At 55.1% G+C, this 27,364-nt stretch overlaps 3 protein-coding genes and 1 long non-coding RNA gene across 15 annotated transcripts in view; 2 read left to right on the forward strand and 2 right to left on the reverse strand.

Moving 5' to 3' along the window:
- The window catches only part of CHD5 (chromodomain helicase DNA binding protein 5), a 65,871-nt gene extending 63,623 nt beyond the window's left edge, over positions 1 to 2,248 (reverse strand). For 2 of the 3 annotated variants that reach the window (XR_010938890.1, XM_067718106.1), the window contains exon 1: positions 2,079 to 2,247. Coding sequence is in view for 2 of the 3 variants with exons in the window: in XM_067718106.1 (XP_067574207.1) it covers positions 2,079 to 2,157 (79 nt within the window). In the remaining variant the exon portion in view is untranslated. Of the gene's footprint in view, positions 1 to 2,078 lie in introns of all 3 variants that reach the window. The other variant, XM_067718119.1, reaches the window with a different exon arrangement.
- Positions 839 to 15,105, forward strand: LOC137214478 (uncharacterized). The gene is made up of 3 exons (XR_010938928.1): positions 839 to 1,221; positions 11,777 to 12,028; positions 13,324 to 15,105. It is a non-coding gene; the product is annotated as an uncharacterized lncRNA (long non-coding RNA).
- On the reverse strand, positions 8,387 to 14,854 carry RPL22 (ribosomal protein L22). Its single transcript, XM_067718319.1, has 4 exons — positions 14,729 to 14,854; positions 12,838 to 12,942; positions 10,841 to 10,965; positions 8,387 to 8,588 (listed from the first exon to the last, which is right to left on the reverse strand). The coding sequence occupies exons 1-4, from the start codon at positions 14,738 to 14,740 to the stop codon at positions 8,444 to 8,446; spliced, it is 387 nt and encodes a 128-aa protein (XP_067574420.1). The 5' UTR covers positions 14,741 to 14,854; the 3' UTR covers positions 8,387 to 8,443.
- A 5,984-nt stretch (positions 15,106 to 21,089) lies between the features above and the next one.
- RNF207 (ring finger protein 207) overlaps positions 21,090 to 27,364 on the forward strand; it is a 196,406-nt gene continuing 190,131 nt past the window's right edge. For 5 of the 10 annotated variants that reach the window (XR_010938952.1, XM_067718561.1, XM_067718515.1 and 2 more), the window contains exons 1-12: positions 21,090 to 21,549; positions 22,195 to 22,327; positions 23,519 to 23,663; positions 23,761 to 23,842; positions 23,917 to 23,992; positions 24,071 to 24,196; positions 24,645 to 24,691; positions 24,955 to 25,027; positions 25,094 to 25,162; positions 25,681 to 25,749; positions 25,835 to 25,932; positions 26,689 to 27,232. Coding sequence is in view for 9 of the 10 variants with exons in the window: in XM_067718561.1 (XP_067574662.1) it covers positions 21,359 to 21,549; positions 22,195 to 22,327; positions 23,519 to 23,663; positions 23,761 to 23,842; positions 23,917 to 23,992; positions 24,071 to 24,196; positions 24,645 to 24,691; positions 24,955 to 25,027; positions 25,094 to 25,162; positions 25,681 to 25,749; positions 25,835 to 25,932; positions 26,689 to 27,232 (1,653 nt within the window). In the remaining variant the exon portion in view is untranslated. The other 5 variants (XM_067718540.1, XM_067718571.1, XM_067718523.1 and 2 more) reach the window with 5 other exon arrangements.

A 27,364-nucleotide genomic window follows, 5' to 3' on the forward strand; every position in this document is an offset into this window, starting at 1 on the left:
CGGGTTTGCTTTGCGTTTTCAAAGGTGACCCTGGCTGCTGAGCGGAGCGTGGTCGGAGAGAACTGGTTAGGAGGCTCTAGAGGGGACCAGCCGGAGGGGACCAGCGGAGGGGACAGTGGTTTGGACCAGGGACACAGAGAGGAGTTGGCAGCTCGGGGAGGCTCAGGACGTGCTCTGGAGGTGGGAGCCCCTGGCCTTGCTGAAGGACAGGCTGCAGTCTCTGCTCTGCGGGACTTTGGAGGCCTTCCTAGAGGCCCTGGGGCCAAGCCCACCCCCCCACGCCCTGCCCTGGAGTGACAGGTGCAAGCAGGAGGGAGGAAAGGTGGTGGGCAGGCGACTCGGACCCAGGCCCAAGTGGAGTGAGCTGGGTGCCCGCCAGTCTGGGGACAGCTTCCCTGGCCTCCTCGCCTCCCCTCCCCTCCAAGCCCTGACACAACCAGGGAGAGCCAGAACGCATGGGAAAGGGGGACAAGGGACCCCATCAGGGGGTTGGTGAAGTCCCAGAAATAAGTCTGTTCACGAACGTTCAGCTGTCCACTGGCCCCATCAGTGCCACAAAGGGCCACGCCCCGAGCACCACTCACTGAGGAAGCCAGTGACCAGCTTTACCAAGGAGCCAGCTTCCTAAGTAGAAAACAGCCATGGGTTTCAGTGCCTGTGCTAGGCCTCTGTGTTCCCTTCCGGGAAATGGGCCTAATTCCCTGGACCCCAGCACGTAGCAGTCAACTATTGTCCAAGCAACTCCACCCATGTGTGGCCACCTCACCCCCACTCCCCTCACCCCAGCAGGCTCTTCGCAAACTTGGCTGCACTGTCTGAAAAGCAGGGTGAGGCCCCAGTCACCCTGTTAAAGCAAGCAAACAAGTGAGCAGGGGAGGAGACCCCCCAGTGGGCATGGCCGCCTGGTGGGAAGCCCCTCAGTAGGAGAGGCAGAGCAGAGAGGAGCTGCCGCCCCTGGGTCCTCCCCTTCTCACCTCCTGCACACAGGAGTTAAGGTGCCAATCTGTGGAATATGCTCCCCCCTGGGGCCAGACAGCCCACTCCAGGGCCAGGGAGGGCTCCGGCACCGCCCACAAGTCCCCCAGGAGCCCAGGAGGGGCCATGACTCGGTGCGGGGAAGCTGCGATGTGACAGAGTCCCCCAGAAGGGAAGGAGGAAGGCTGCTTGACAGGGCGAGGCCCTGCCCAGCTGTGCCAGGAGGGGAAACGTCCCAAACAAACGGTGAGCAGTTGAGTAAAGAATGATCCCGCAGGCTATCCCTGACGCACAAGCCCTCTTTCTGCTGAATTCTGGAGAGGGGTGGCAAGGGCAGGGGCGGTGGCCCTGCGAGTCGGGCCCGGAGCCAAAGCAGGGTGGGCTGGGAACGCCACTAGCCGGGCGACCGCGGGCTGGAGGCGCCGGCCGGCGCTAGGGCGCGCCAGGAAGACGCCGGCGGCCCGGGCAAAGTGCTTGGGAGCGGCAGTCACGGCTCCCGGCGGCCGGGTAAGGGGAGCGGGAGTCCGAGCCCGCGCGCCTCACCCCGGAGCTTTCGTGGGCCCGGAGGGAAGCCGCCCCAGCCAGGGCGCTCGCCCTCTCGTCTAGCACGTCCCGTCCTCCGCCCGCTCCGGGCCCCACCCAGCCCACCCTGGGGCCGAGACCGGCCGGGTCCGGGTATCTGGTCCCTCCTGCCCCCGCCCGTCCCCGCGAGGCCAGGGGTGCGCGGCGCGGGGCGAGAGTGCCGAGTGCGCGGCACCAGCAGCCGAGCGAGATTCCCGCCCCCTTCAAGGGCACGCGGGCTGACCCCCGCGGCGCCGCGCCCCCCTCCCCGCTTCGGGCGCCCGGCGCAGGCCCCCGGCGGTCCTCCGCCCGCGCCGCGGCCAGGGTGGCCCCTATCGTACCCGCCCTTGGCGGCCCGCGCGCCGCTCCCCGCCGCTCGCCCAGCCCCGCGCCCTTGGCCGCGCGGCGCCAGCAAGGCGGGAACGCAGCCCGGCGCCCCTTCCCGCGCGCCGCCAGCGCCGCCCGCGAGGTCCGGCCCCGGGGCCCCGCCGGTCGCCTCGTCCCCCGCCGCCCGCCCCGGGCGCAGCCGGCGCCCCGCTCACCTGACATCTCGTCCTCGTTCTCCATCTCGTCCGCGAACAGCCGCGGCAGCTCCTCCTCGGTGCCCAGCGGGCCCCGCATGCCCGGCGCGGGGGGGAGGGGAGGTGGGCGCCCCCCCTCCCGCCGGGCGCGGTGCCAGCCTTAACCCGTGCGCTGCCGGACGGGCGCGCGCGGCGGGCGAGGCAGCCTCGGCGAGAAGATGGCGGCCGCCTGCCCCCCCACCCCCCCAAACCTCCACTCCCCGGTCTCGACCCCCTTCCTCTCGGCCGCCTTCGCCCCGCTCCCCGCAAAGCCCGGGTTGCTCCGCCCACCGCGCCCCGCAGCCTGAGTCCCGCAGCCGGCCGAGGTGGTGGCGGCAGCGCCGGCGGCAGGCAGCAAGAAGGGCGGGGGGGCGGGGGGGGCGGCAGACATGCCCGGATTGTGACGTCCAGTCTGGTTGCTGTGGCAACCCCATCCCATCGTTCCGGCAGCGCGACTAGTTAACAGCAGAGAACAAGTTGGGGGGACTAGTCCTGAGACTCTGGGTGCGGGGTGGGGACAGGGCGCTCCGGCAGGGGGAGCCGTCGAGGCGACCACGCGCCCGGGGACCCGACGGCCGAGCTGGGAGCTGGGACTCGGGTGGGCCGGGCCCGTTGGGAGGCGGGGAAACGCCGGCCCGCGTACCCCGGCAGGGCCCAATGCCGCTGCCGCCCCCGCCCGGGAAGGGTCCCCAAGGGCGCGGAGGCGGGGTCCCCGGGGCAGCGGGCAGCGAGCTCCAGTACTCCGCTCACACGCGCCGAGACCCTGGTCGCCCCGCACCGGCCGCAACACGCTTCTAATCCCCTTTCCAAAGAGGATTCGAAGAAAAATGTGTTCCGCACTTGGGGAAGGGCCGCTCTGGAGACAGTGGGTCTGATTCCTCCAGAAAAATCTGTACAGGCTGGCTCCTCCCTCACCCCATCGCGCCCCGCTCCCACCGCACACGTGCCCACTTCCAAAACGCGCCTCCAGGCGGGGTCCGCTTTAAACACATCCGGACCCCCGGGGGTGATGCGGGCTCTGCGTTCTTTGTGCCTAAAACTCCGCGCGGAGCGGGAAGGAACCGCGCCGCCAGCCCTCGGTTGTTAAAGGTGAAGATGGAGGCCGAAGCCCACGCGAGCAAGACTAGAATTTTAAACACGCGCCACCAGCATCGGCTGCAGCAAGTCTTAAAGCTACTCTACGAACGCAAAAGTTTCAGGGGCGGGCTTTCTACCCCTAGAAGAGCCAGGAAAGGGCGGGCGCTCTCACCTCACTGCCTGGGGCCAGACACGTTTGGGGGAAGCCACTGGAGACCCAGTCATGCCAAGGACCCTCAAGATCTACCTGACTTGGGAAGCCCAAAGCAGCCGGGAGGAGGTTTCCTCTCTGGCACCCACCCCTCTGGTATTGGCTGAGCACCCGCTCCATCCAGGTGGGCATTCACCTGTTTCACCAGCACCCGAGCCACTGGCATCACCAGGAGGGCTCTTCCTTCCTGGGGACTTGGAGGAACCAGGAGAGTTGTGGGTGCTTGGCAAGGGCCCCTAGTGCAAGACCTCTTGGGGAGGTGGCCACAACCCACTCCACAGTAAGTCCAAGCTGTGACCTGAAGGTGATGGATGGCATGGGGCAGGGGAAGCTGGGAAAATATGCAGCACGTTTTTCCTCCCCTTCCGACCTAGTGAATTACCAGCAAGCCCCAAACCACAGCTCCTCTGCAGTCACGTTCGGGAGAGAACAGTCCAGCCTCCCAGAAAAAGCGCAGGGCACTGGGAATCCCATCTCCTGGATCCCTTTTAAACCACATTAGGAGAGATGTTGAATCTGCCCCGAGCAGGTGGCCTGCAAGGGCCAAGGGAAGGGCAACAGGGAAGCGGACTAAGAAAGCAAGGGATCCTCCTGGCCTGAAGCTGTATTTCACCTCCTGGGCATGTAGCTGAGGGAACCTCAACCACTGAGGCTTTAGCAGGCCTGCATTTTGCCTGGCAAGGCTGCCTTCCTCTTTCCAGACCTCCTGTCTTCCTGAATGTTAACCAGGAAAAGACCCTAAGCGCCACCAAACTGCCCACCCCAGTCCCCAGCCCTGCCCCCAACCCCTCCCACATGGTGGAATGAGTTCAGGACACTTCCACAGGTCCCCTGTCCCACTTCAGAGAAACTGTGACCTACAGCATTTCCCATCACCAGAGAGCCCACCACACACGCACCATTAACCTTGGCTCCAGTTCCCAAGGTGAGGTTAAGTCAGACATCATTCAATGAAGAACAGTTCCAACTGCTTAATTTGGCAAATTAGAGTCGAGATGTTCATCACTCATAATCCTCTCCCCGTCCTTGTTCTTGCGATGGCTGCAGCTAGGTAACAATACTTAATGACCAAAACCAAAGCAAAGCAGAAACTGGAAGGGCAGAAACAAATGGATTTTTGCCTAGCAATCTCTAGTAGTATTTAAAGGAGAGCGTTGATTACTGTTAAACTATTAAATATACATTTTAATAACAATGGACCAAAAATGACTGCTGTTAAAAACAAGCCCCAGGGCTTCCCTGGTGGCGCAGTGGTTGGGAGTCCGCCTGCCGATGCAGGGGACACGGGTTCGTGCCCCGGTCGGGGAGGATCCCACATGCCGCGGACCGGCTGGGCCTGTGAGCCATGGTCGCTGAGCCTGCGCGTCCGGAGCCTGCGCTCTGCAATGGGAGCGGCCACAACACTGAGAGGCCCACGTACCGCAAAAGAAAAAAAAATAATCTGCCTGCCAATGCTGGGGACACAGGTTCAAGCCCCAGTCCGGGAAGATCCCACATGCCGTGGAGCAACTAAGCCCGTACGCCACAACGACTGAGCCTGCGCTCTAGAGCCCGCGAGCCACAACTACTGAGCCCGCGTGCCACAACTACTGAAGCCCGCATGCCACAACTACTGAAGCCCGCGCGCCTAGAGGCCGTGCTCTGCAACAAGAGAAACCACCGCGATGAGAAGCCCCCGCACTGCAACGAAGAGTAGCTCCCGTTCGACGCCACTAGAGAAAGCCCGCACGCAGCGACAAAGACCCAACACGGCCAAAAATAAATAAATAAAATCAAAATATTTTAGAACAGACCTATAGATTGTCAAACTTAGGTAAGTCAGTCAGCCAAATTTCATATATCGCTTATATGTGGAATCTAAAAAAATGGTACAAATGAACTTTACAAAACAGAAATAAAGTCACAGATGTAGAACACAAACTTATGGTTACCAAGAGGGAAGGGGAGGAGATAAATTGGGAGACCGGGATTGACACACCACTACATATAAAATAGATAACTAATAAGAACTTACTGTATAGCACAGGGAACTCTACTCAATACTCTGTAATGACCTATACGGGAAAAGAATCTAAAAAAGTGGATATACGATAGGTATAACTGAATCACTTTGCTGTACAGCAGAAACTAACACAACATTGTAAATAAACTATACTCCAATGAAAATTCATTTAAAAAATCAAAACTATTTTTAAAAATATATTGGCTCTGTCCAAGGTTACCAAGCAGAGGCCTGTCCCCTTGGTACTGCCAGATCTGTAGTTGTCTCTTGTCAGGGACCCACTTCCTAGGGATGTGCCCCCCTCACAGGAAGGGGGGCCCGCACAGGGCCCTGCTTACAGCCTTGTGAAGTTTGGGGGTAAGTCAGCAGAAGGGCCAGGCAGCAAAAGGAAGGAGAGCAAGCTTCCAAGCTCCCCTGAGCGTGTCAGTGATGGACCAGGGGACCATTATCACCATACTGGGGTCCTGCTCACCTTCCAAGAAACCAAGAGACCCCTAAAAAGGCTGAGGCCTAAATACCCCAGAACAGTCTGTAATTTTGACCAATTGTCTTAAAATATATTTGATGTGATCCAACTCTCCCACTTTCCCCCATCTGTGACACCAACGTTTCCGAACACCTCTGTGCTAGGCACCACTTACCAGCCAGCACTGGTCTATTTCACCACGTGGCTCGTCCCAAAATGCTAGGAGGATGACACTACTCAGAAAAGCACACCTTCACCACGGAAAAAGCCACAGAAAGGGGTAGCGGGGGCTTTTGAAAGGAAAGCAACAAAATTAAACCTCAGATGAGAGATAGTGTTCACCCAGCTAAGGGTGAAGCCGTGCTGGATTTGGAGTCAGCTGAGAGCAAGGCTGCACCAAGTTCCTATTTCACTACCTTTATGCACTTAAATCTCAGCTTGAAACGCTCCAAGACCCAGTCTCTTCCTGTGCCTTGATCAGGCAGGTGAAATGGGTCTGAACTGTGGCTCGGCACAGCTGGGATAATGGGTGCCGTGTAATTCAAGTTCACGTCACGTATCCATCAGAAAGTCATGTGTTTGCAAAGTTATTCTCCGGCTCTGGGTCTGAAGAAATTCTACATGGAGAGTTCGGTTATAAGTCAACTCCAGAACCTGAGGCACCGTGGCATAACTAGGGTGAAGAAAGTGGGAATAAAAGACACATGTTCTTCTCAAACTTAATGAAGTCCAAGGTCATTGTTGGTACAGCAATTCATCAGTGAGGACAAACAACCAATTTATTGTTGCTAAACAGATTAACATGCCAATCCTTTAAAAAAAAAAAAAAAGCCTTGTACAATAATAGTAGCCATGCGTTAGCCACTTTAATATAAAATGTGATCAAAAGTCAAAATACAAGAGTTCAAAAGGCATAGAAAAACCAAAAAGTTTCAATTTTATTACAAGTTTTAGATTCTGGGAATAGTTTAAAAAAAAAACTTATATGCTAATTTCAACCCAGGGCTAATTTTTTTACAACGAAACTAAGAATTACTACAAGGGAACATCAATGCAACAAACAAGTAAAATTTGCAAACCCAAGTCACAAACTTGCTAACAAAGTTAATAATCATGGTAATGGACAGCACCAAAGAGCAACTGATGCCTCAGTTAAATTTGAAAGAAACAATGCCTTCTCTAGGGCAGAGAAACATGCAAACAATTCTGCTTCAAGAAATTTGCATAGAAATAGAAAATGCTAGAGCCTTTACCACAAATGAAATTACAAAGCCTCAATATGTTAAATTGAACCCAAGGAGCACCAAAAGTTAAATTGGAGCCAAGGTATGACTCAAAACATTTAATTTCCAGCTATGCAACTAGCAAGATCACAAGAATTTCAGGTGTGGAAAGGCACCCTAGGCAAGCTCTTGAAAGACATGAATTTGATACAACGTAACCTTAAAACAATGCAGACATTCCTGTAAAATTTAAATTTTAGAGGGCACCATAAGGCATCAGGATCTCTTCTCAAAGTCACTCTTGATATTGTCAGCAACAATCACATCTTTATGATCTCATTGACCTTTCACAGATCTCTAGCCTGTACACGTACAGCAGAACCCCCAATATCGTGGGAAGCCCTTTCAGTTTGGCCCTGCTTAACGTGTTTGTAGAATGACTTTTAAGCCCAGCCTTGGCCTAAATGGTGTGAAAGGGACCACTCCCTGGGCATCTCAAGACTTATCTTCAGCCTGAGCTGTCTCCCAGGCCCCTCTCTTCCACACCTGCCCCCGGGGTTAAGACTCCAGAACTCTGGGATTCTGAGCCTGACCCCAGGCAACCTCACCGACACCCACCTTTGGAAGCTCCACTATTCCTCATCTCCAGCTCCCCCTGGTGGGGTTCAAAGTGACAGTTTGGTGCAAGGACTTGTAGAAACAATGCTTATTTACCAATTCGTATTTTGTAGACCTTTCCTTAATTGAACACCTGTGACTTTTACAGTCACTCTCCAGACCCTTTCCAGAGGTGTAGCAGAATATGCGAAGCAAAAGGACGTTTTATTTCTACAGGAAGAAAAAGGATTAACATACATAGTAATAACTGTCCATCAAGAGTAATCTGTAATCAGAAAATGAAGACAAATGCCCCAGAAGACTGCATTTTACCGACACTGCCACTTTCCCAAAAAAAGAACCTCAGAAACAAGTCACTGGATCTGCTTTCAGTGAATCAGGAGTTCCCACATTTGTATTCCTCAGTCTTTGAGAAAAGTACCAGATGAAACTGACCCACACCTTTTTGTGTAAAATAGTAACTAACTGAACTCACATCTCCACGCCCTCATCCACCTGTTCAATGACAAACAGTAGTCAGTTCCCTTGAAGGAGACTTACACATTTTGGTATTTCTACCAAAAGAATTGAAATTTTCAAGCAGAAAAAAAGTTTAATTACAAGTAAGTGAGTGGCAGCCCAAGTGAAGCCCTTTTACTATGATTTCCAATTTTCTGTTCAATCCACACTGCAGAGATACAAGGAAAGCCACCATTTTGTTTCCTAAATTTTATTTAAGAATTCATACAAAATACTCCAGATAACTGAGTTTCAATCCTCATCTTCCTCCTCTTCTTCATCTTGATTAATCTGGAAGTAACGTAATTCGTAACTTTCTTTGCTGTTAGCAACTACGCGTAACCAATCACGGAGATTATTCTTCTTCAAATATTTTTTGGTGAGATATTTCAAATACCTGCAGAGAAAGAACACTTCAGAACTGCACCAGATACAAGGCCTTCTTAAATTCTGAAACACTGTAACTTTTATGAAACCTCTGCATTCAAAGTCATAACAATTCAAGGTGTTTTCCCATGGTTCAAAAATGGCAAAGACAGGCAAATATCATAGCCAGCCAATGCTCTAACGAGAATAAACATCAATCACATTTCATCTAACCTGGACATAAAAATGAGAACAGATTAAGATGGGACTGCTGTCCATGAAGCAATAGCCCTCACCTATAAAATGGTTTTTAGCGACCACTAGGGAAAGAGATCAAGGTAGTAATTTGGCAATTAAGCACACAATCTAAGTACCTTTTATTGAGAAACCGCTGGATTTCCAATGAGCTCCAAGTACTTCACCTCACTGACTGAAACCTGCCATTGAGGTTGCTGGGTTACTGGGACCGGGGCTGAGGGCCGTGTCACTCACACTCACACACACACGCTCACTCCTGCTGCGTGACGCTCATCTCCCAATGCCCCCGCCCCGGCAAACGTCCTGACCACGACTCTGCAGTGAGAGCACTTGGCCTCTCTAGTCCATCCACCCAGCGGCTGCCTTGGCCTGAGCGAGCTCAGCAGCCAACCCTGCACAGCGCTGTCAGCAAACTCTGTTCACCTAAAGGCAGCGATGCCTCTTGTGCTCAAAAGCTGCCTGCAATCCTGTTTCATCTCTCAGCTGTCTGCTTATGAGGCCCTGAGGTTTATCTATTCTGGCATCTTCCCAAAGCCATAAAGAGGAATAGAGCGCCCAGCAAACCCACCACTGGGCAAATTAACCTTTCCAGACCTCAGATTCACCCTCTGTAAAACAGGACTCGTGATACTTAGCATCTCTTCAGACTGGTACAAGGACTAAATGAGATGCACAGGCAAACTGTGGCACTTTAGCCAGGACCCAAATATTAACAAACCAACAAACTCAACACCTCCAAGAAATGAACACTGTTCAACTGTCTTACTTACGCCAACAAAGCAATCTTCACAAAGATGTGAAGATCTCAGTTCAATTCTACCCACTTTTCCCTACATAAAAATAAATCAGTTTGTTAGTTTCATCTAAAAAGTATTCTTTTTTTTCCATTTACTATTTCTACTACATTGTATTCAGGTGACGTGGTTAATTCAAAAGTTTAGGTGGTTTGAGTGTTTTCCTAATAGAATGTTGGGGGAAGCTAGGTTAAAAGCGCTTCCCTGAGAGCTCTGCAGAAGCCCAGTGGGGTGGGTGTTAAGCACACCCTGGAGGCCCTCCAGTTGCCCCATCTCTCACTCCATCAAACTGCCTTCTGCACAAATGAAATAACACAGTCAGGCAGAACAGGAGTAGTTCACTTAGCTTTAAAGTCATCTCTTGGCTGTTTCAGTTAAAAATGGAAGCAAAGGGGACTTCCCTGGCGGTCCAGTGGTTAGGACTCGGCGCTTTCACTGCCGAAGGTGCTGGTTCAACCACTGGCCGGGGAACTAAGATCCCGCAAGCCGCACAGCACGGCCAGTAAATATTGATTAATTAATTAAACCCTATTCTTTAAATAAATAAATAAAAATAAAAGCAAAGGCTTAACTATAACCAACTTGTCCTAACACTTCAAACTTCCTACTGTTTGATTCAGTTTGATTAAACGCTCCTAAGAATTATACGCCAGGTTCTGGGCTAGGAGCTAGGTATAAACACGTCCGATTCCGTAGTGACTTGTAACGTGTTTTTAACCTCATTCTCAAAACAAAAGACATAAACATATAGCAGGGCAAGTGAACTGCTGTCTCCAACTTAAAAAAATTGGCCCACAGGAATTAACAGAGTGGCTTCAGTCTAAACTGAGATTTCAGATCCCTCATCTAATTACAGGAGCATTTGGGGCGGGGGCGGGGGGGGGGGACCATAAACTTAAAAATGAAAGCTCTTCAACGTCATCTAGAGGCAAAGGAAGCAATATCTTCACTTTTAAGAACACAGTCTAAGCAAGTCCGAGCATCTTTACTGCTTGAAATACTTCAGCCTGTGAAAAACAAAACTGTAAAAATCTACTAAGAGTCGAATACTTTTAACTACCATAACATTCATCCATTCATCCACCACCCCCTACACTGGACACTGCTCCAGAGGTTAACAGAGGTAACCACAGAGCAGATTACTCAAGGTGGAGTAACATCCCTGGCCAAGGTGGGGGTGGGAATCTTAGTGCTAGGATGCAGGCAAGAAACGCTCATCTCTTTCCCATACCTTTTGGAAAAAGGCACCTCGGAAGTTACAGTGATCTTGCTTTTGCTTCTTTCGATTGTTACAACACCTCCTCCGAGATTCCCAGCTTTTCCATTCACTTTGATTCTTTCCTGAAGAAACTGCTCCTGTAGAAATCATCAAATTGACCAGTTCACCCATCTCATTTTCTTTATACTCCTAACTCTAAGCATATATAGTTCATTAAATGTTCAATCTTAAAAAAAAAGAAAATCTTTGGCCAAAGATCTGAAATCTAGGAACAGCAATTAGAAGATGGTATTCAACTGTTTACATATGTAACTGAAAACATCCTAGCATGAACATACATGACTACTTCCACACATATGCTCAATGTGCCTCTACGCCATGCAAGGCTCTGACTCCTGGGTCTCGGGAGAGAGTAGTCAGGAAACCCAGGCCCAAACTTACAAGATACAGGCAACCAAAGTGACAAGCAACTTCTGGACCTAAGACATATAAAGCATTGTCCTCTGTGTGATAAGAGAAAATAGGTCTTCAATCCAGCAGAAGGAACAAAAACATACAGTGACCAAAACAATTACAGATCTGCTGAGGGGCCACGTGCACCATCAACGAACAGCAGAAGGGACAGTGGCCTAGGAGCCCAGAGATGAACTCTGGGCAAATCCCCGTGGAAGCCTGGGCTGGTCATTCACTTCCATGGGTTTCAGGAGTCTCTGACCAAAAAGGAGGACTCTTTTTTGGTTTTTTTGGTTTTCTTGCTATTGCAATGCTACGAAGTCCCTTCAGCTCCCAACTCCTACAGTCCTCTATTTAAAAACTCCAATACACAATATGTTAACTGGCGACAGGTTGGCGGGGGGGGGGGGGGGGGGGGGGGAGGGGAGGGATTAGGTCAGAAATCCTGACCTTTGCATCTCAGACTCATAAATGACTCGTGTTTTCTATCCTCAGGAGGCGTCTAGAAGGAAGACAGTCACATACACAGATGAGTACAGAGGGAGGAAGGAAGAAGGGAACATCCCAGACACAAACTGGAAGAAGCCACAAGTTACGAGGGAAAAGAGGCCACGGAGAAAAGCAAGAAGTCATTGGCTGGAGAAGGAACTAAGGAGTCAAGTGAAGGACTTCTTGCAGGACAGGCCAGGACACAAAAGGCATCTACCAGAGGGTAGTGAACTACAGGTTACCCGAATTCCACGCTTTGTAAGTAGTGGCTGTAAGCCAAACCTTTAATTTTTTTATTTGAAAATTATTCTTGTTGTAATGTTTATCTTGCAGTAGTTGACCTTCTGGAGACTAAAGAGAAAATGTCAATTTAGGGTTCTGCACAATATTCCTGAATTCCCCCAAGCTTGGCTATCGGAGAGGAAAACAGTAAAATGCCACAACCAAGTTGCAGAGTCAAAAAGGTGACAATGAGGTTAATTTTTCTAGACTTATGTGAAATAGAGGAATATTGGGGAATGGGGCCAACATGAGGGTAAAAAATCTGTACAGAGCAAGGCCTAAAAAGAACCAAGCTCCAATTACAAATCAGCAAACAGGATATTCTCACAGAAACACTGAAGCTCTGGTGCTTAATAAAAGAGAAAACTCAAGGAGATGCTGCCATCTGTCCAAGGCCCCAGAGCCAAGCATCAGGCCCAGGTCACAGGCACCCCCTTGGCCCTGAGGGTCAGGGCCCACAGCTTACACTTAAAACACACTCAAGTGCAAAGGTTTGCCTGTTTCCTAGTAAATTTTAAGTAAAATCATTTTTGGAAACTGAAGAAGATGACGACGAGGTAGTTCTCTGGCACTGATGTGCTAGAGCGCATCTCCTTTACTCCTCACAACTGCTACACAGGAAAGCAAGGGTGAGAAGCAGAACTAGACAAAGCTCCAGGGTCAAACAGTAGAGCCAGAAGAGCAGAGTAGCCAGGGCCAGCCAGCAAGCACGCTCCAGGAGGTCTTCTCAGCAACAACTCAAAGGGTTCACTACTAACCAGGGTGACATCAAGGGTGTAACTTACAAAATTGGCCGCATCCATGATTCCATCTTCTACAGGATGGGTACAGTCAAGAGTAAACTTCAGGACCTGCTTCTTTTTTTTGCCCCCCTTCACCACAAGCTTTTTCTAAGAAAAGTATACAAATGATAACAGAGATGAAGGCATAACCAGTCCAAAAAAAAAAAAAAAAACTCAACAAAAGCAAAACTACTAGAATCGTAAAAGTACATGCAAATACAAAAACCATGAAACTGTGTTCCCCCGCAAAGGCGCCACGAGTGGACGCCGGATCACACTCAAGATGCTCCTCTACAAACCGGGGGTCATGCCCTCTTGAAGGGGAAATCATGCTAGCACTCCTGACCCATGTACACTTTCCAGCCTCGCCAGTTTCTATGAGCATGAAGGTCTGTTAGCTTATGAACTACAATGAAATGAACGTCTCCTCTTATTTGCCCTAAAATTTCCAAAATAAAGTTAAAGGAATACTCATTCGTTTTCTTCCAGGATTAAGACACAGGCATGCACATGCCTTGCGGACCCAAAACAACTTTAATCTGCAACAAATTCGTGTCCTCACTTTCCAGACTCGGGTCCTGATCCAGTTTAGCCGTTTTCCCTTCGTCCTGTCTCATCTACCTTCTCAGGACAGCGACCAGAACTACACATCCTAGCAGCCCGTCTAACCCCAGCTGGGACAAGGATAAAGCTAAAACTTAGGTTCTAATTATAACATTAATGGCGACAATTCCTGGCCTTTTGACTGATTTCATCTAGCACTTTCAAAGCACTAGTTTAACTGCAAGATTCCAGCCTCTTCACTCTCAGAAAAAACCTCCTATGATTCTTCTCCGTCTACAAGTGTAACACCGTTAGGAAAAGCATTTGGACAACCTACTTACCCGCAGGTGCACTTGAAAAAGCCTTTCAGAATCTAAACAGACTTTTCCAAGAATCCGTCTTACCTCTCTTCATGTCTCAAAAAACTCCACCTAAAACCTGTATTAACTGGGTCAATTTTTCAAACATTCAGCTTTCAACAAGTCACTTCCCCCCCCCCAACACGTCTTCCTAGTAACAATCAAAGGGGCTGCTTCAAAAATCTAGCCCCAGAAATATACAATCAGCAAATAAAAGACCTGCCGGCAATGCTCTCCGTACCTCCCACCGTGGTTTTAAACCAAAAGCATACACACGCCCAGAAGTCTTACAAGCCCACCCAGGCAGAAAAACGGAGAGGAGCCGAAACTGTTCCCAAGGCGTCCCAGCAAAGAAGGAGGGTAGGAAAACTTCCTCCCAGATCTGCAGCCGGAGTGACGCGAGGGCGCCGCGCGAGGGCCCAGTCCCAGCCTGGCTGAGAGCGAATGGAACCGGGCCCTCCCCCGACCCCTAAAGGGGCTGTAGAGCTGCACCCTGAAGACTGAACTTCCTCCGCAGACGCGGAAGGCTCCTCTAACCCGGGCCTCCCTCTGAACACAGGCCGGCCACGCCACCTTCCGTGGACCTTTCCACCGGTCACCAAGGGCGCCGGGTCCCCTCCTTCCCCGCCTTCCGCCCAGGTAACCAGGCCCAGGCCTCGGCTGCCTCACGCCGGCCGGGCTCCAAGGGCCGCTGACCGACCCAGGCTGCAGTCTCAGGCTCCCAGCTCCCCGCTGGCCGCGCAGGCAGGGGCCCAAGCCCAAGCCGCGGCCTCCGAGAGTCCCGGGTCTGCCCCTCACGCCTCGGGCCGCGGCCTCCTCCGCCCACAATGTGCGGGGCCCGGCGGCCGCCCCAGCCTGCTCCGGCCGGCCCGCTAGCCCGGCCCCGGCAGAATGCTGCAGAGAGCCGTGCACCGCGAGCCAGGCAGGGGCCGGGCCGGCGAGGCCCACGTGCCTCTCCCCAGAGCCGAGGCCTCACACGGAGCCATACTAACCACTGGCGCCATCGCCGCAGCGGAGGCAGAAAAGGAGTTGGGTGAACTACGCAGACGCAAAGAGTCCGCAGCGCGCAGAGCACGCAGGACTCAGGCCGTACTAATCGCTCTGCCACGCCCCACGGTCGCCACCATCTCGCCCTGTACTGTACGCTCGGGGAGCGATTTCTTTTGCCTGAATGCAAAACCTGTCCTCTCACCCGTCCGGAGGATTGCAGGGGGAGGGAGGCAGGGTGGCCTGTCCCACTGCGACGGATCGGAGCGGGGAGCCATACTAGACTACCCCAAAGAGAAATAAAGGGGTTCGCTCTACTTTTGCAAGTCTTAGAAAGAAAACAAAAATTAAGGAAATTCAATAAACCGTAAATTACCAGCTACTGGGATGGGAGTCGAACTCACTAACTTGGGGAGGTGAGGCCTAATTTGGGGTCCTAATGCCCGAGAGCCCTTGGCTTCTTCCTACCTAAAGCGCCCAGCCTGGAAGCTGGTGCCGGGGGTGGGGAGATGGGGGGGATGTCTCCCTGCGCTAGCCCTCTTTGCTGCCGTCAGGTACACTCTCCACCACCTCAAGTTCAAGCCGCCCACACTCCGATCATCACCTCCTAGCTTTCCAGTTCATCCCTTCTAGCTTCCCAATTCCAAACATTCTTCTGCCGGCGCTCCACAAACTGGCATATAGACAGGAATCACCTGGGAATCCCTTAAAAATGCAGATTCCAATTCAATGGGTTTCAGTGGCCTGAGAGTCTGCATTACTCAAAGCTCCCAGGAGATGCTGGTGCTGCCGGTCCGCGGACCAAAGTTGAATGGCAAAGGTCTTCATGCCCAGACCTACAGTCCATGGACTGGACCACTTTCACCCACGCTCCCCCCGTCGTGTCCTGACCAGTTACAATCACTCACTTGCACACACCCTCCAGTCCCTGTGTGCCCTGTACTCACCTAGCAGAAGCCCAATCCTGGCTCACAGTGGTGGGGGAGGAAACTCCCCATGCTGTCTGGTCTAGGTTTATTTATCCTCAGGCCTACTCTGCCAGATGACCAAGTTCCAAACCCACCCTGCTGTTCTTCTTCTTTTTTTTTTTTTTTAATAAATGTATTTATTTCATTTATTTCTATTTGGCTGCGTTGGGTCTTTGTTGCTGCGCACGGGCTTTCTCTAGTTGCGGCGAGCGGGGGCTACTCTTCGTTGTGGTACACAGGCTTCTCATTGCGATGGCTTCTCTTGTTGCTGAGCACGGGCTCTAGGCACACGGGCTTCAGTAGTTGTGGCACGCGGGCTCAGTAGTTGTGGCTCGCAGGCTCTGGAGCTCAGGCTCAGTAATTGTGGAACACGGGCTTAGTTGCTCTGCGGCATGTGGGATCTTCCTGGACCAGGGCTCGAACCCGTGTCCCCTGTATTGGCAGGAGGATTCCCCACCACTGCACCACCAGGGAAGCCTCCACCCTGCTGTTCTTGACTGCAAACCACGTTTCTGCTTTACCACCTGCAACCTGGTCAAGTTCTTTCAACGGGGGCCTAGAGGGGAGACTGCAGGCTGGAGAAAGAAGAGACTTCTCCCTGTTTGCTTCCTGCTTGTTCCTGTTCTGTTGGTGTCACCTACTCCTGCTTCTTCATCCTGGTAGCAACCGTTGGAACATCCCAGAAACAGCAGTTGAATACAGTTTGCAGTTATTCCAACGCTTGTAGAACCAGCCTCATTTTCTTCTCCCCAGAAACCCCAGCCCCAGCTGAGCAGCACCCCTTTCTCATGTATCAGCTTCCTGGGCCCTGTTCTTTAAGTGTCTCCATTTTAATAAGACCACCTTAGGTGTGGTAGCCACTTCCTGAAGTTGCTACTGTTCTTTTTTTTTTTTTAATATTTATTTATTTTGGCTGCGCCAGGTCTTAGTTGTGGCACACGGACTCATAGTTGCGGCATGCGGTCTTCTTAGTTGCAGCATGTGGACTTCTTAATTGCGGCATGCATGTGGGATCTACTTCCCCAATCAGGGATTGAACCCAGGCCCTCTGCATTGGGAGCATGGAGTCAAGTCTTGATACCTAGTTAACAATCCTTAGTGTTCTTCCTCCCGAGTGACATCTCTCCTAACTCTGAGCAAGCCCAGGGGCTGCCTAACAATCTTCTAAGTGATTGTTTTCACATCTCTGGTCAGAATGCCACCTCCTCGCCCCAAAGCCTCCCTCTCAGCTGATGACTTCCATTGCTCTTTTTTTGAAAACATAGAAGCAATCCAAAGAGAGTTTCCAGACACACCTGCCTCCACATCTACCCATCCAGCAACAGCTTTACCCAGCTCTGCCTTTCCTCCTGTTACTGTGGAAGAAGCATCCTTGCCCCCATCTGAGGTCAACCCAACACTAGGGCATTCATCTGGCATACTTCCGCCTACTTGAGGATGTCACTCCAGCAGTCCTTGCCCCCCACCCCATGAAATCATCAATGTATCCTTTCTTCTGGATTTTTTTCCATCAGCACTCAACCATTCTTTAACATCTCCCATCTTGGGACTTACTTGGTAGCGCAGTGGTTAAGAATCCGCCTGCCAATGCAGGGGACACAGGTTCGATCCCTGGTCTGGGAAGATCCCACATGCTGTGGAGCAACTAAGCCCGTGTGCCACAACTACTGAGCCTGCGTGCTGCAACTACTGAAGCCCACACCCCTAGAGCCCGTGCTCCGCAACAAGAGAAGCCACCGCAATAAGAAGCCCGCGCACCTCAACGAAGAGTAGTCCCCGCTCGCCGCAACTAGAGAAAGCCCGCGCAAGCAACGATGACTCAACACAGCCAAAAATTAAAAAATAAAATAAAATAAAGATAAAATCCCCCATCTTAAAACAGAAAAAGCAATCTCTCAACCCCCAACATTCCCGGTTACTTACCACCCCTTTTGTCTCCTCTCTACTGTGGACTGAATGTTTGTGTCCCCCCCATATTCATAGCTGAAACCTTAGTCTCCAAAATGGTGGTATTTGGAGGTGAGTCCTTTGGGAAGTAATTAGATTTATTAGCGATCGTGAGGGTGGGGCTCCATGATGGGACTGGTGCCTTTCTAAGGGAAAGAAGACACATGAGATCTCTCTTGCCACGTGAGCCACAGGGAGAAAGCAGCCGACAACAAGCCAGGAAGAAGGCCCTCCCCAGGAGCCAGAGCTGTTTGCACCTGCTCTTAGGCTTCCAGCCTCCAGAACTGTGAGAAATTTCTGGTGTTTAAGCCGCCCAGCCTGTGACATTTTTGTTACAGCAGCCTGAACTAAGACAATCGCTTTAACCAAATTTCTTGGCAGTTTCCTCTGTGTGCTGTCTGCAGTTTCTCTCCTCCCATTTCCTGTTGAACCCACTCTGGTGAGCCTTTTGCACCCCGCCTCCCCAGTCACTAGCACAGCTCTCATCAAGGTCACTGGTGATGTCCCCCTGCTAAGCACTGGGGGCGGGTCCTGGTCCTCCTATTCCTGCTTCTGTAGCATCTGACACCACAGGTCACTCCCTCCTCCTTGCTGACCCTTCTTCCCTGGGCCCCCAGAACCTCAGGCTCTCCTCCCACCTCACCGGCTGCTTCTTCTCCGTGCCCTTGCTTCTCCCTCCTCCTCCGCGGACTTGAAGAGCCACAGGGCACAGAGCTCCTCTCATCTTCATCTGCACTTGACCTTTGGCATGCCCCAGACTCATATCCTTAAATACAGCTCCCCAGGTCTGTGTGTGCAGCCTCCATCCTGAACTCGTGACTTCTCTAGACCAGAGGGTCAAGGTGACCACCCTCACCCCCATGAAACCACTCTCACCTCTCCACCCTTACCCCCACTCTCCATTCCCAGCCTCACCCCCCAGCCTGTGTCCCTTCATCTCCACCCACTTTGGTCTTCCTTTCCTTCCTCTAAATTTATTCCAACTTCTGGGACCTTGTACTTACTGTTGCCGCCACTTTTTTTTTTTAAGTCTTTATTAAATTTGTTACAATATTGCTTCTGTTTTATGTTTTTTTTGTTTTTTTAGCCTGGAGGCATGTGGGATCTTAGCTTCCCGACCAGGGATCGAACCCTCATCCCCTGCATGGGAAGGCGAAGTCTTAACCACTGGACCACCAGGGAATTCCCGCCTCAGCTTTGAACTCTTCCTGGCTTTTCTTGTGTCTGATTTTTTCTCATCCTCCAGGGGCTCTGCCCAGGGTTATCTAGTGTGTCCTCAGCTCCACTCCCTCCCAGCTGCCCTCCATCACATCATCCTGATTCTTTCCTTCAGAGCATTTAACACAGTCTGTCATTATTGTACTTGTTTATTTGTGCACTTGGTTAACCTTGCCTGGTGGGTTAGGCGCCCTTCTTGTGTATGGTGCACGGCAGATGCTCAGTAAATACTACTCAAAAGTAACATTGTCAGGATTAGATGACATAATACAAGTAAAAGAGCTTTGAATAGTATCTTGACCCACAAACATTGACCACTGTTTTTATGACTTGGAGCACAAATGGAACCAAGGCTAGGGAGGACCCTTAAAAAATAGGTAGTTCCTGCCTAGAATTCACTTCCTTTCTTCCCCCGGCAAACTTCTACTCATCCTTCAAAACCCAGCTGGAGGGGGCTTCCCAGCTGGAGGGGGCTTCCCTGGCGGCACAGTGGTTAAGAATCCACCTGCCAGTGCAGGGGATACGGGTTCGGTCGGTCCCTGGTCCGGGAAGATCCCACATGCTGTGGAGCAACTAAGCCCGTGAGCCACAGCTATTGAGCCTGCGCTCTAGAGCCGGCGTGCCACAACTACTGAAGCCCGCACGCCTAGAGCCCGTGCTCCGCAACAAGAGAAGCCACCGCAGTGAGAAGCCCACGAACTGCAACGAAGAGAAGCCCCCACTCGCTGCAACTAGAGAAAGCCCGCATGCAGCAACGAAGACCCAACGCAGCCAAAAATAAATAAATAAATGTATTTTTTTAAAAAAATCAGCTGGAATATTATCTCCTAGTTTTTTCTAGTTAGTAAGATTGTTTTTTATAACTTTTTTTTTATAACTTTTTAAAAAAATTTATCTATTTTACTTTTGGCTGCGTTGGGTCTTTGTTGCTGCATGCGGGCTTTCTCTAGTTGCGACGAGCGGGGGCTACTCTTCGTTGTGGTGCGTGGGCTTCTCATTGCGGTGGCTTCTCTTGTTGCGGAGCATGGGCCCTAGGGCTCGTGGGCTTCAGTAGCTGTGGTTCGCGGGCTCAGTAGTTGTGGCTCCAGGCTCGGTAGTTGTGGCTCGCGGTCCCTAGAGTGCAGGCTCAGTAGTTGTGCCCCACGGGCTTTGTTGCTCTGCGGCATGTGGGATCTTCCTGGACCAGGGATCGAGCCCGTGTGCCCTGCATTGGCAGGCGGATTCTTAACCACTGTGGCAGCAGGGAAGTCCCTGATTAGTAAGATTTTATTGAGCACCTTCTATGGGCCAGGCAGTGGGCCTGACTCTGATTTCAAGACGGACTGCTACAGGGGCCGCTTTCCCGGAGCTCAGGGTGACATGTGCAGAGAAGGCGGGCATGCTGGAGAAAATGAAACTGGGTGAAACAATCACTTGCCAGGCTAAGAAGGGCAGAGGGGGCCCAGCTGGAAAGGCTCAGAGCTTCCTCTGTCACGCTCCCACCCAAACCTACCTTGGGAACTCGCTGATGATGGGCGTGGGGCCTTAATTATTTTGGAAGCTTAGGGTGTGCGTTTCACTTCACTGAAGTCTCACCTCATCACCGGGCGGCTGCCCTGTTCTACCCCAGCTCTGAGGCTCTGAGAGGTCAGAAACTTGGCCGAGAGACCCAACCTGCCAAAGGCAGCCCTGGGCTTCCAAGCCCTCTCACGAGCTCTCACAAGAACTGGAGTGTCTGTGGGAGGGAGGGGCGGCTGCTGCTCTCGGGCGCCCTCGACTGCCCGTCGAGGAAATAGGGCCGCGCGGACTCACTCCTGTCCCGGCCCAAATCCGACCGCACAGAGCCGGCCTAGCCAGCGGGGCCGTATCCCCCTGAGGAGCTCTGCGCGGCGCTCCCACGTCTCCGGGCTCCGGGCTCTGTCACCGCGGGCGGGGTCCAGTCCGAACCTCGAACCCTTGCCCGGCGGGGTCCTTTCCAGACGCGCGTTGCCGCCTCTCCTCCTCCGGGCGAGGGGAGCAGTGGCCGCGGCCGTGGCCGTAACCGGAGCCCTGGGTCACAGCGGCGGCGAGCGCCGAGATCCGTCCAGGTTTTCGGCTCGAGGCAGCCGGCGCCAGCCTCGGGAAGGTGGACGGGGGCACCGCGCGCGAGGCTGGGGGCGCCTGGCGCGGAAGGGGTGTCGGCTGCGGGTCACCCAGAGGACACCGGGAGGGGAATTCCTGGGGTGGGGGGGAGGGGAGAGGGAGGCCCGGGGAGGCTGGGCGTTGGGTAGGAGGCACCGACTGACCTTCCAGGGCTGCCGTGGAGAGGCGGGGAGGGCGGCGGCACAGGGTCTGGCCCCTCCGCGCGCCTCCTGCCCGTTCTCCCCGCGCCCGGCGCTCCAGCCCCCAGCCCCGGACCCTCGCTGCTTCCCGCTCCACGACCGCTGGACGCCGCGCGTGGTCCAGCGGGCCAGGTAGGAGGGAGGAGGCGCCGGGGCAGAGGGGCCGCGGGCGCCTCCCCGCCCTCTTGCGCTGTGCCCGAAGATGTCGGGAGCTATCTTTGCGCCCCTGGAGGGCCCGGGCGCCCTGGACGCGGCGAGCGGCCCCCCGCTCGTGTGCCCGCTGTGCCGCGCGCAGTACGAGCACCCCTGCCTGCTGGACTGCTTCCACGACTTCTGCGCCGGCTGCCTGCGCGGCCGCACCGCCGACGGCCGCCTCGCCTGCCCGCTGTGCCAGTGAGTGCCTCGAGCCCCTTAAGACGGGAGACTGTCCCCGCTGGGCTGGGACCTAGGTGCTGGGAGGGCAAGGTTCTGACTCCCTGTGGAGACGGCTGGGAGAGGCTGCCCGCAGCCTGCACCTCTCTGCCAGAGAACATGAAGGCTCCAGCCCATTTTACAGATGGGGTAACTGAGACCTGGGGTTATGGCCCAAGGCCTCCCACAGAAAGTCAGGGGGCAAGGGTGGGCTAGAGGGCGCGTGCTGTCGGATTCAATGCTGCTGGAGTAGGGGATCTCAGCTCAGCGTCTGGACACTCCCAGTAACTCACTTGGGGGTCCTGAAGTCTTCAGTCAACACAAGCAGGTTATGTTGGCTCAAGTTACCCGGGGTGGCCCTAAATTTGCCCAATGCCATGAGAGGGGGTTGAGGGGAGCCTTCTGCCTTTGACACCCTGAGTCGCCAGCCCCATCCCAAGATTCCCCTAGGACTGGAAAGGGACGGGGTCAGAGAGCACTGGCTGAGGTATTTACAGACATCAGACCTGCAGTCATCCCACCTCCCGCCGCCCTATTTTTAGCTCCAGACTGGAATGTCTGGAGTAGGAAGGGGGTAGGGAGCCTTCGGGAAGGGGCCTCCGGATCTTGGCTGGAGCTTCTCCGCAGACACCAGACGGTGGTGAAGGGCCCCAGCGGGCTGCCTCCGGTGGATCGGCTGTTGCAGTTCCTGGTGGACAGCTCAGGGGATGGTATGGACGTGGTGCGCTGTGCCAACTGCGACCAGGAGTGCGGCAAGCAGGCAGGGGCGCCTGGGGGTGGGGTGGGGAGCGGAGGGTGCCAGGTTGCACTGTCCTGACGCTTGCAGTGTGTGCCATGTCATCAGAGGATCACCCATCAGGGCATTCTCCAACGCCTCTCTAAGGCACCCTGTATCCAGAATGTGGGCCCCATTTTACTGGTGTGGAGACTGAGGTCCAAAACAACTGCCCTGGGCCAACACCAAGATAGTTGCAGGGGTTAAGGCTATTTCGATTTGGGGAGAGTTTACTGGTGCCCAACTCAGAACACAGTTGTGAATTGGAACAGGAAGGGCATGCCAGGGCACAGGCCTAGGCCAGCTCTCTGGGGTCCGCTGCTACCTGGGTAGCTGTGGGCAGCTATCAACAGCCCAAGGGGAAGTGAGGACATTGTGCCGTTGGGGAGGGGCGATCCTGAAAGACCAGGGAGCAGAGGACAGGCTTCAGGCTGGACTGTGAAGGGCACGCGAGACTCTCTCTGGCCTGTGGAGGCTGGACCAGGTATTCCAAATCCCAGGAGGATGTCCCTGCAGGAGCAAAAGGTCTGGGAGGGCGTGCAAGTTCTAGAATATGTGCTACGCAGAAGTACAGACATAACCAGCAGGAGGTGAGGGGCTGGAGGTCAGGAGAGCATGGGGAGGAAATGGCCTTGAGTGCCAACGTAGGAAGTTGGGGGTCTGTGCTTTCATAGCCATTACTGGGGTCAGTGCCCTGGACTCTCAGCCCTGGGGAAGGGCACCTGCAGGTCTTCACTCCTTTTCGCCTCCCAGCCAAGTTCCCACTCCAGATGGCCGGCGTAGGCATCCGTGTGGCTACTAGTGAGGGCGCCAAGGCGGGGCTTCACACACACACAGGCGTACACATACGTTTTTGTTCTAGGTGAAATGTTTTGCAAAGGCAGTGCCTGCCCTCCCCACAACCCCATGTAACCCCCTCCGCAAGACCGTCCTGGGTAACTGCTCCTTACTGGACCTCCTTACCTATTCTCTGAGCCTCAATATTCTCGTCTGTAAACTGGGTACATGAGAGCGCTGCGCGTTGGGGTTACATGAAAGGGCTGCAGGCCGGGGGCCTGCCCCAGGCCGGGGCCAAGACGCACAGCCACGACGTGCGGAGGCTGCAGTTCCCTCGCGGGCTGTGATGGGATCAGGCTCCCAGTTCACGGGCGGGTTGAGCCTGAGCTCTGTCCGCAGGACGCAGAGACCACGTACTTCTGCAACACGTGCGGGCAGCCGCTGTGCGCGCGCTGCCGCGATGAGACGCACCGGGCACGCATGTTCGCGCGCCACGACATCGTGGCCTTGGGCCAGCGCAGCCGCGACGTGCTCCAGAAGTGCAGTGAGTGCGGCGTGCCGGATGGGGACCAGCGCTGGGCGGGGATGGGGACAGGCACCAGCCGGAGCCCTCACCGCCGCACTCCCCCCCTCCGCCGCAGCACTGCACGCCGAGCCCTACATCATGTTCTCCACCGACAAGAAGTCGCTGCTGTGCATCCGCTGCTTCCGGGACATGCAGGGGTGGGTAGAGGGCGCGGGAGGTGAGGGGGCTGGAGGGTGGCCCGGAGCAGGGCTCATCCGCGGGCTCCCCGTAGGGAAAGCCGGGCTCACTGCGTGGACCTCGAGTCGGCGTACGTGCAAGGCTGCGAGCGGCTGCAGCAGGCCATGCTGGTGAGCGCGGGGTGCCCAGCGCGCCGGGGCGGGGGTTGAGAACGCGCGCCCACAAGGCTGAGGCCGCCCTGTCCCCAGGCGGTGAAGGCCCTGCAGACCGCCACAGGGGAGGCCATCGCACTGCTGCAGGCGATGGTGGACGAGGTGCGACGCAGCGCGGCGGATGAGGAGGCCGCCATCCACGCCCTCTTCGGCAGCATGCAGGTGAGGGGTAGGGGGGACTAGACAGCCACAGGCTGAGCATCCTTACCAGCCATGGCCGGTGCCCGGGACACAGGGCAGGCCCCTCCCCCCGGGGGCCCGTGTGGAGTTTCCAGTGTAGCAGGGCAGCAAGTCTTGAGCTGCTTTCAGAAGTTACTTAATCAATCTAGCTGCCAGGAGAGTTCTAGAGGTGGAGCACGGGCCTGCCCCAGGCTGGCGCTGGTGGTGAGAGGGGGTCAGGGAAGACTTCCCCCAGGAGGTGACATTTAAGGTGAGGGCACCAGGGCTCTCAGGCAGTGAGATGCAAGAAGGAGGTGGCCCGGGCAGCAGCGCTGGTGGGCTGGAGAGAGCCAGCCTAAGCAGCCGTGTGGCTGGGGCCCAGGGGACTGGGAGAGCGCTGGGAGGTGGCAGGGCCGAGTTTGCCCAGCCAGTAGCAGACCTTCCCTCCCAGGACAAACTGGCAGAGAGGAAAGCGCTGCTGCTGCAGGCTGTGCAGAGGTGAGTGGTGGCGGGCTCTCCATCCCCTGCCCCTTGACCTCCGGACACCTATCTCATAGCCCGGGCAGGCGCCGGCCCACCCTGGAGAGCAAGACATCCAGGTGTCTACCGGAGAGGAGGAAAGCTCAGGGCTCAGGGAAGGGGTGTCGAGGAAGGATGCACAAAGCTGGTGGGGAGATGGAACCACCCAGCTCTGAGCCCGCCCCCAGAGTGGGGGTGGGCAGCCCTCCCCTTGGAGATGAGGCTGCCCGCTCCTCCCCCAGCCAGTATGAAGAAAAGGACAAGGCCTTCAAGGAGCAGCTCTCCCATTTGGCTACTCTGCTGCCCACCCTCCAGGTAAGGGGAGCTGGGGGCGCAGGGCTGGGCACCCAGCCCAGGCACTGAGCAGTGTCCCTCTCACAGGTCCACCTGGCCATCTGCTCTTCCTTTCTCAGCTTGGCCAACAAGGCTGAGTTCCTGGACCTGGGCTATGTGAGTGCCCACAGCTTCTGTGTCTCCCCCCCTCCCCACCAGGAACCCACCCTGCACACCAGAGCCCCCCACCTCGGAGCTGGGCAGCCTGTTACCTGGAGGCTGGACCAGGGGGTCTTTGGGTAGCCCCCTCTTCCACACCATCATCTACAAAACATTTAGGGGCTGGCTGAACCCCTTTTAATAGGACAGCAGGGAATTCCCTGGCGGTCCAGCGGTTAGGACTCCACCCCGTTCAATCCCTGGTGGTCGGGGAGCTAAGATCCCGCAAGCCACGCAAAGCGCGGCCAAAAACTAAGTAAAAAAATAAGAGGACAGCAAAGCCTAGAAGGGAGCATAAGCCTCTCCCCCAAAGTGCATTGTGTCTACTGGAGTCCAGACCCCCCAGTCTTTCCTGTGGATTTGGGGGCAGGGGTGGTGTGGAAGGATTGGATGGCAGGTGAAATCCTAAAGACGGACGCGTCCTCCGGTCCTCCCGCCTCCCTGTCACCCCCACGCCCCCACCCACATGAGCGCAGGAGCTGGTGGAGAGGCTGCAGGGCATCGTCACGCGGCCACATAGCCTACGGCCCGCACAGAGCAGCAAGGTGGGCGGGGCCGCGGGGTGGGCCGGGCCGGGGGCGGAGGCCCGCGGAGTTTGGAGCTGCTTCACGAGTTCGTCCGTCCCCCCAGATCGCCAGCGACCACCGCGCCGAGTTCGCGCGCTGCCTGGAGCCGCTGCTGCTGCTGGGACCGCGCCGGGCGGCGGGTGCCGGGGGCGGTACCAGCACGTGAGCCGCAGGGGCGCCGGGACCGGGAAGGGGATGCGGGCACAAGGTCCCCGTTGGGGTGGGGGCCGCCCTTCCCAGCTCGCCGAGCTCCCCGCGCCGCGTCTGGGCTCCAAAGATGTCCACGCGGGAGGGAGAGGCCGCCCAGCCTGGAAACAGCCGTCGGGGCCGCCCTGGATCGGAAGCGCGTGGCTGACCTGGAGTGGAGCCAGGCCAGGGGTGGACAGAGGGACTCAGGGGCTCCCCCACCCGCCGCCGCCGCACCCGGACTGGGGTGCCTAAGCCCTGGAAGGAAGGGGTAGCTTAGGGTGGGGCCTGGGTCTCCAGAAGCCGCAGGGGGTCTGACTTCCGCGGGGGGCGGGGCCCAGTCTAGAGAGCCGGAGACCCCCGAGGGAGTTAGGAGAAACGCCTGAGCTGGATGTGTCTGCTGAGAGCTCCAGGGCCCCAGGCAAAGGGTACTGGGCGTCAAGCCAAATTTGCAAGGTCGAGTGTGTGTGAGGGAACGTACTGTCTGAGGATATCCTGGTGGACTCTTCTGCACATTGGCATCACCCTCAGGATTTAAAAAAAATACCCTGCTGATGTCATTGGTCTTGGGTGTACACAGCCTTGCATCAGGTTTTTTCAGAGCTCCTGCGTGGTAGTGGTGTGCAGCCTGGGGTGAGAGGGTTGAGAAGGCTGAGAACGCGCTGGGAGGCTGGGGGAAGGGAAGACCCTCCGGAACCCCCACGTCTACATCCACACTAGTTCTCTCCCCAGGCTAGCAGGGGGCTCGGGCCCCAAGGTGCTGATGGGACCCAGCTGCCCCTCCCCCGTGGGAAAGATGTTGGGGTCACCGGTCCAAAAGCCCACGCTGCACCGGTCCATCAGCACCAAGGTGCTGCTGGCGGAGGGCGACGATTCACCCTTCACGGAACACTGCCGCCACTTTGAGAACTCCTACCGGGTGAGGGGGCCAGGGACCTGCCAGCTGGGAAAGGCCCCACCCCTTCTCGCCAAGGTGCAGTGGTCAAATCTAGTCCTGGCCACCTGGCCTGCAAGCCGTCCCTCCACTGAGGCCCCCGCAGTGCACCCAGCCTGCAGGAAACACAGGCACTCACGCGGTCTCTCCCCCCAGCGCCTGCAGGCAGAGATGCAGAACCTGAAGGACCAGGTACAGGAGCTGCACCGGGACCTCACCAAGCACCACTCGCTCATCAAGGCCGAGATCATGGGTGACATCCTGCACAAGTCCCTGCAGGTGGACACACAGATCGCCTTGGAGTATGCTTCCGTGGAGGGCATGAGAGCAGTCTTCCAGGAGGTAGCCCTTCCCGAGGAACCTCCCTCCCCTGCAGCTCCACCTGTCAGCATGTACATGAGCTACCCCAGGACAGGAAGGGGGAGGAGGACCTTGGCCTGGTGCCCCAGGAGGCCCTCGTGTGGCAGGCTCTGG

This window comes from Pseudorca crassidens, chromosome 2 (genome assembly GCF_039906515.1).
Source record: "Pseudorca crassidens isolate mPseCra1 chromosome 2, mPseCra1.hap1, whole genome shotgun sequence".
NCBI lineage: Eukaryota > Metazoa > Chordata > Mammalia > Artiodactyla > Delphinidae > Pseudorca > Pseudorca crassidens.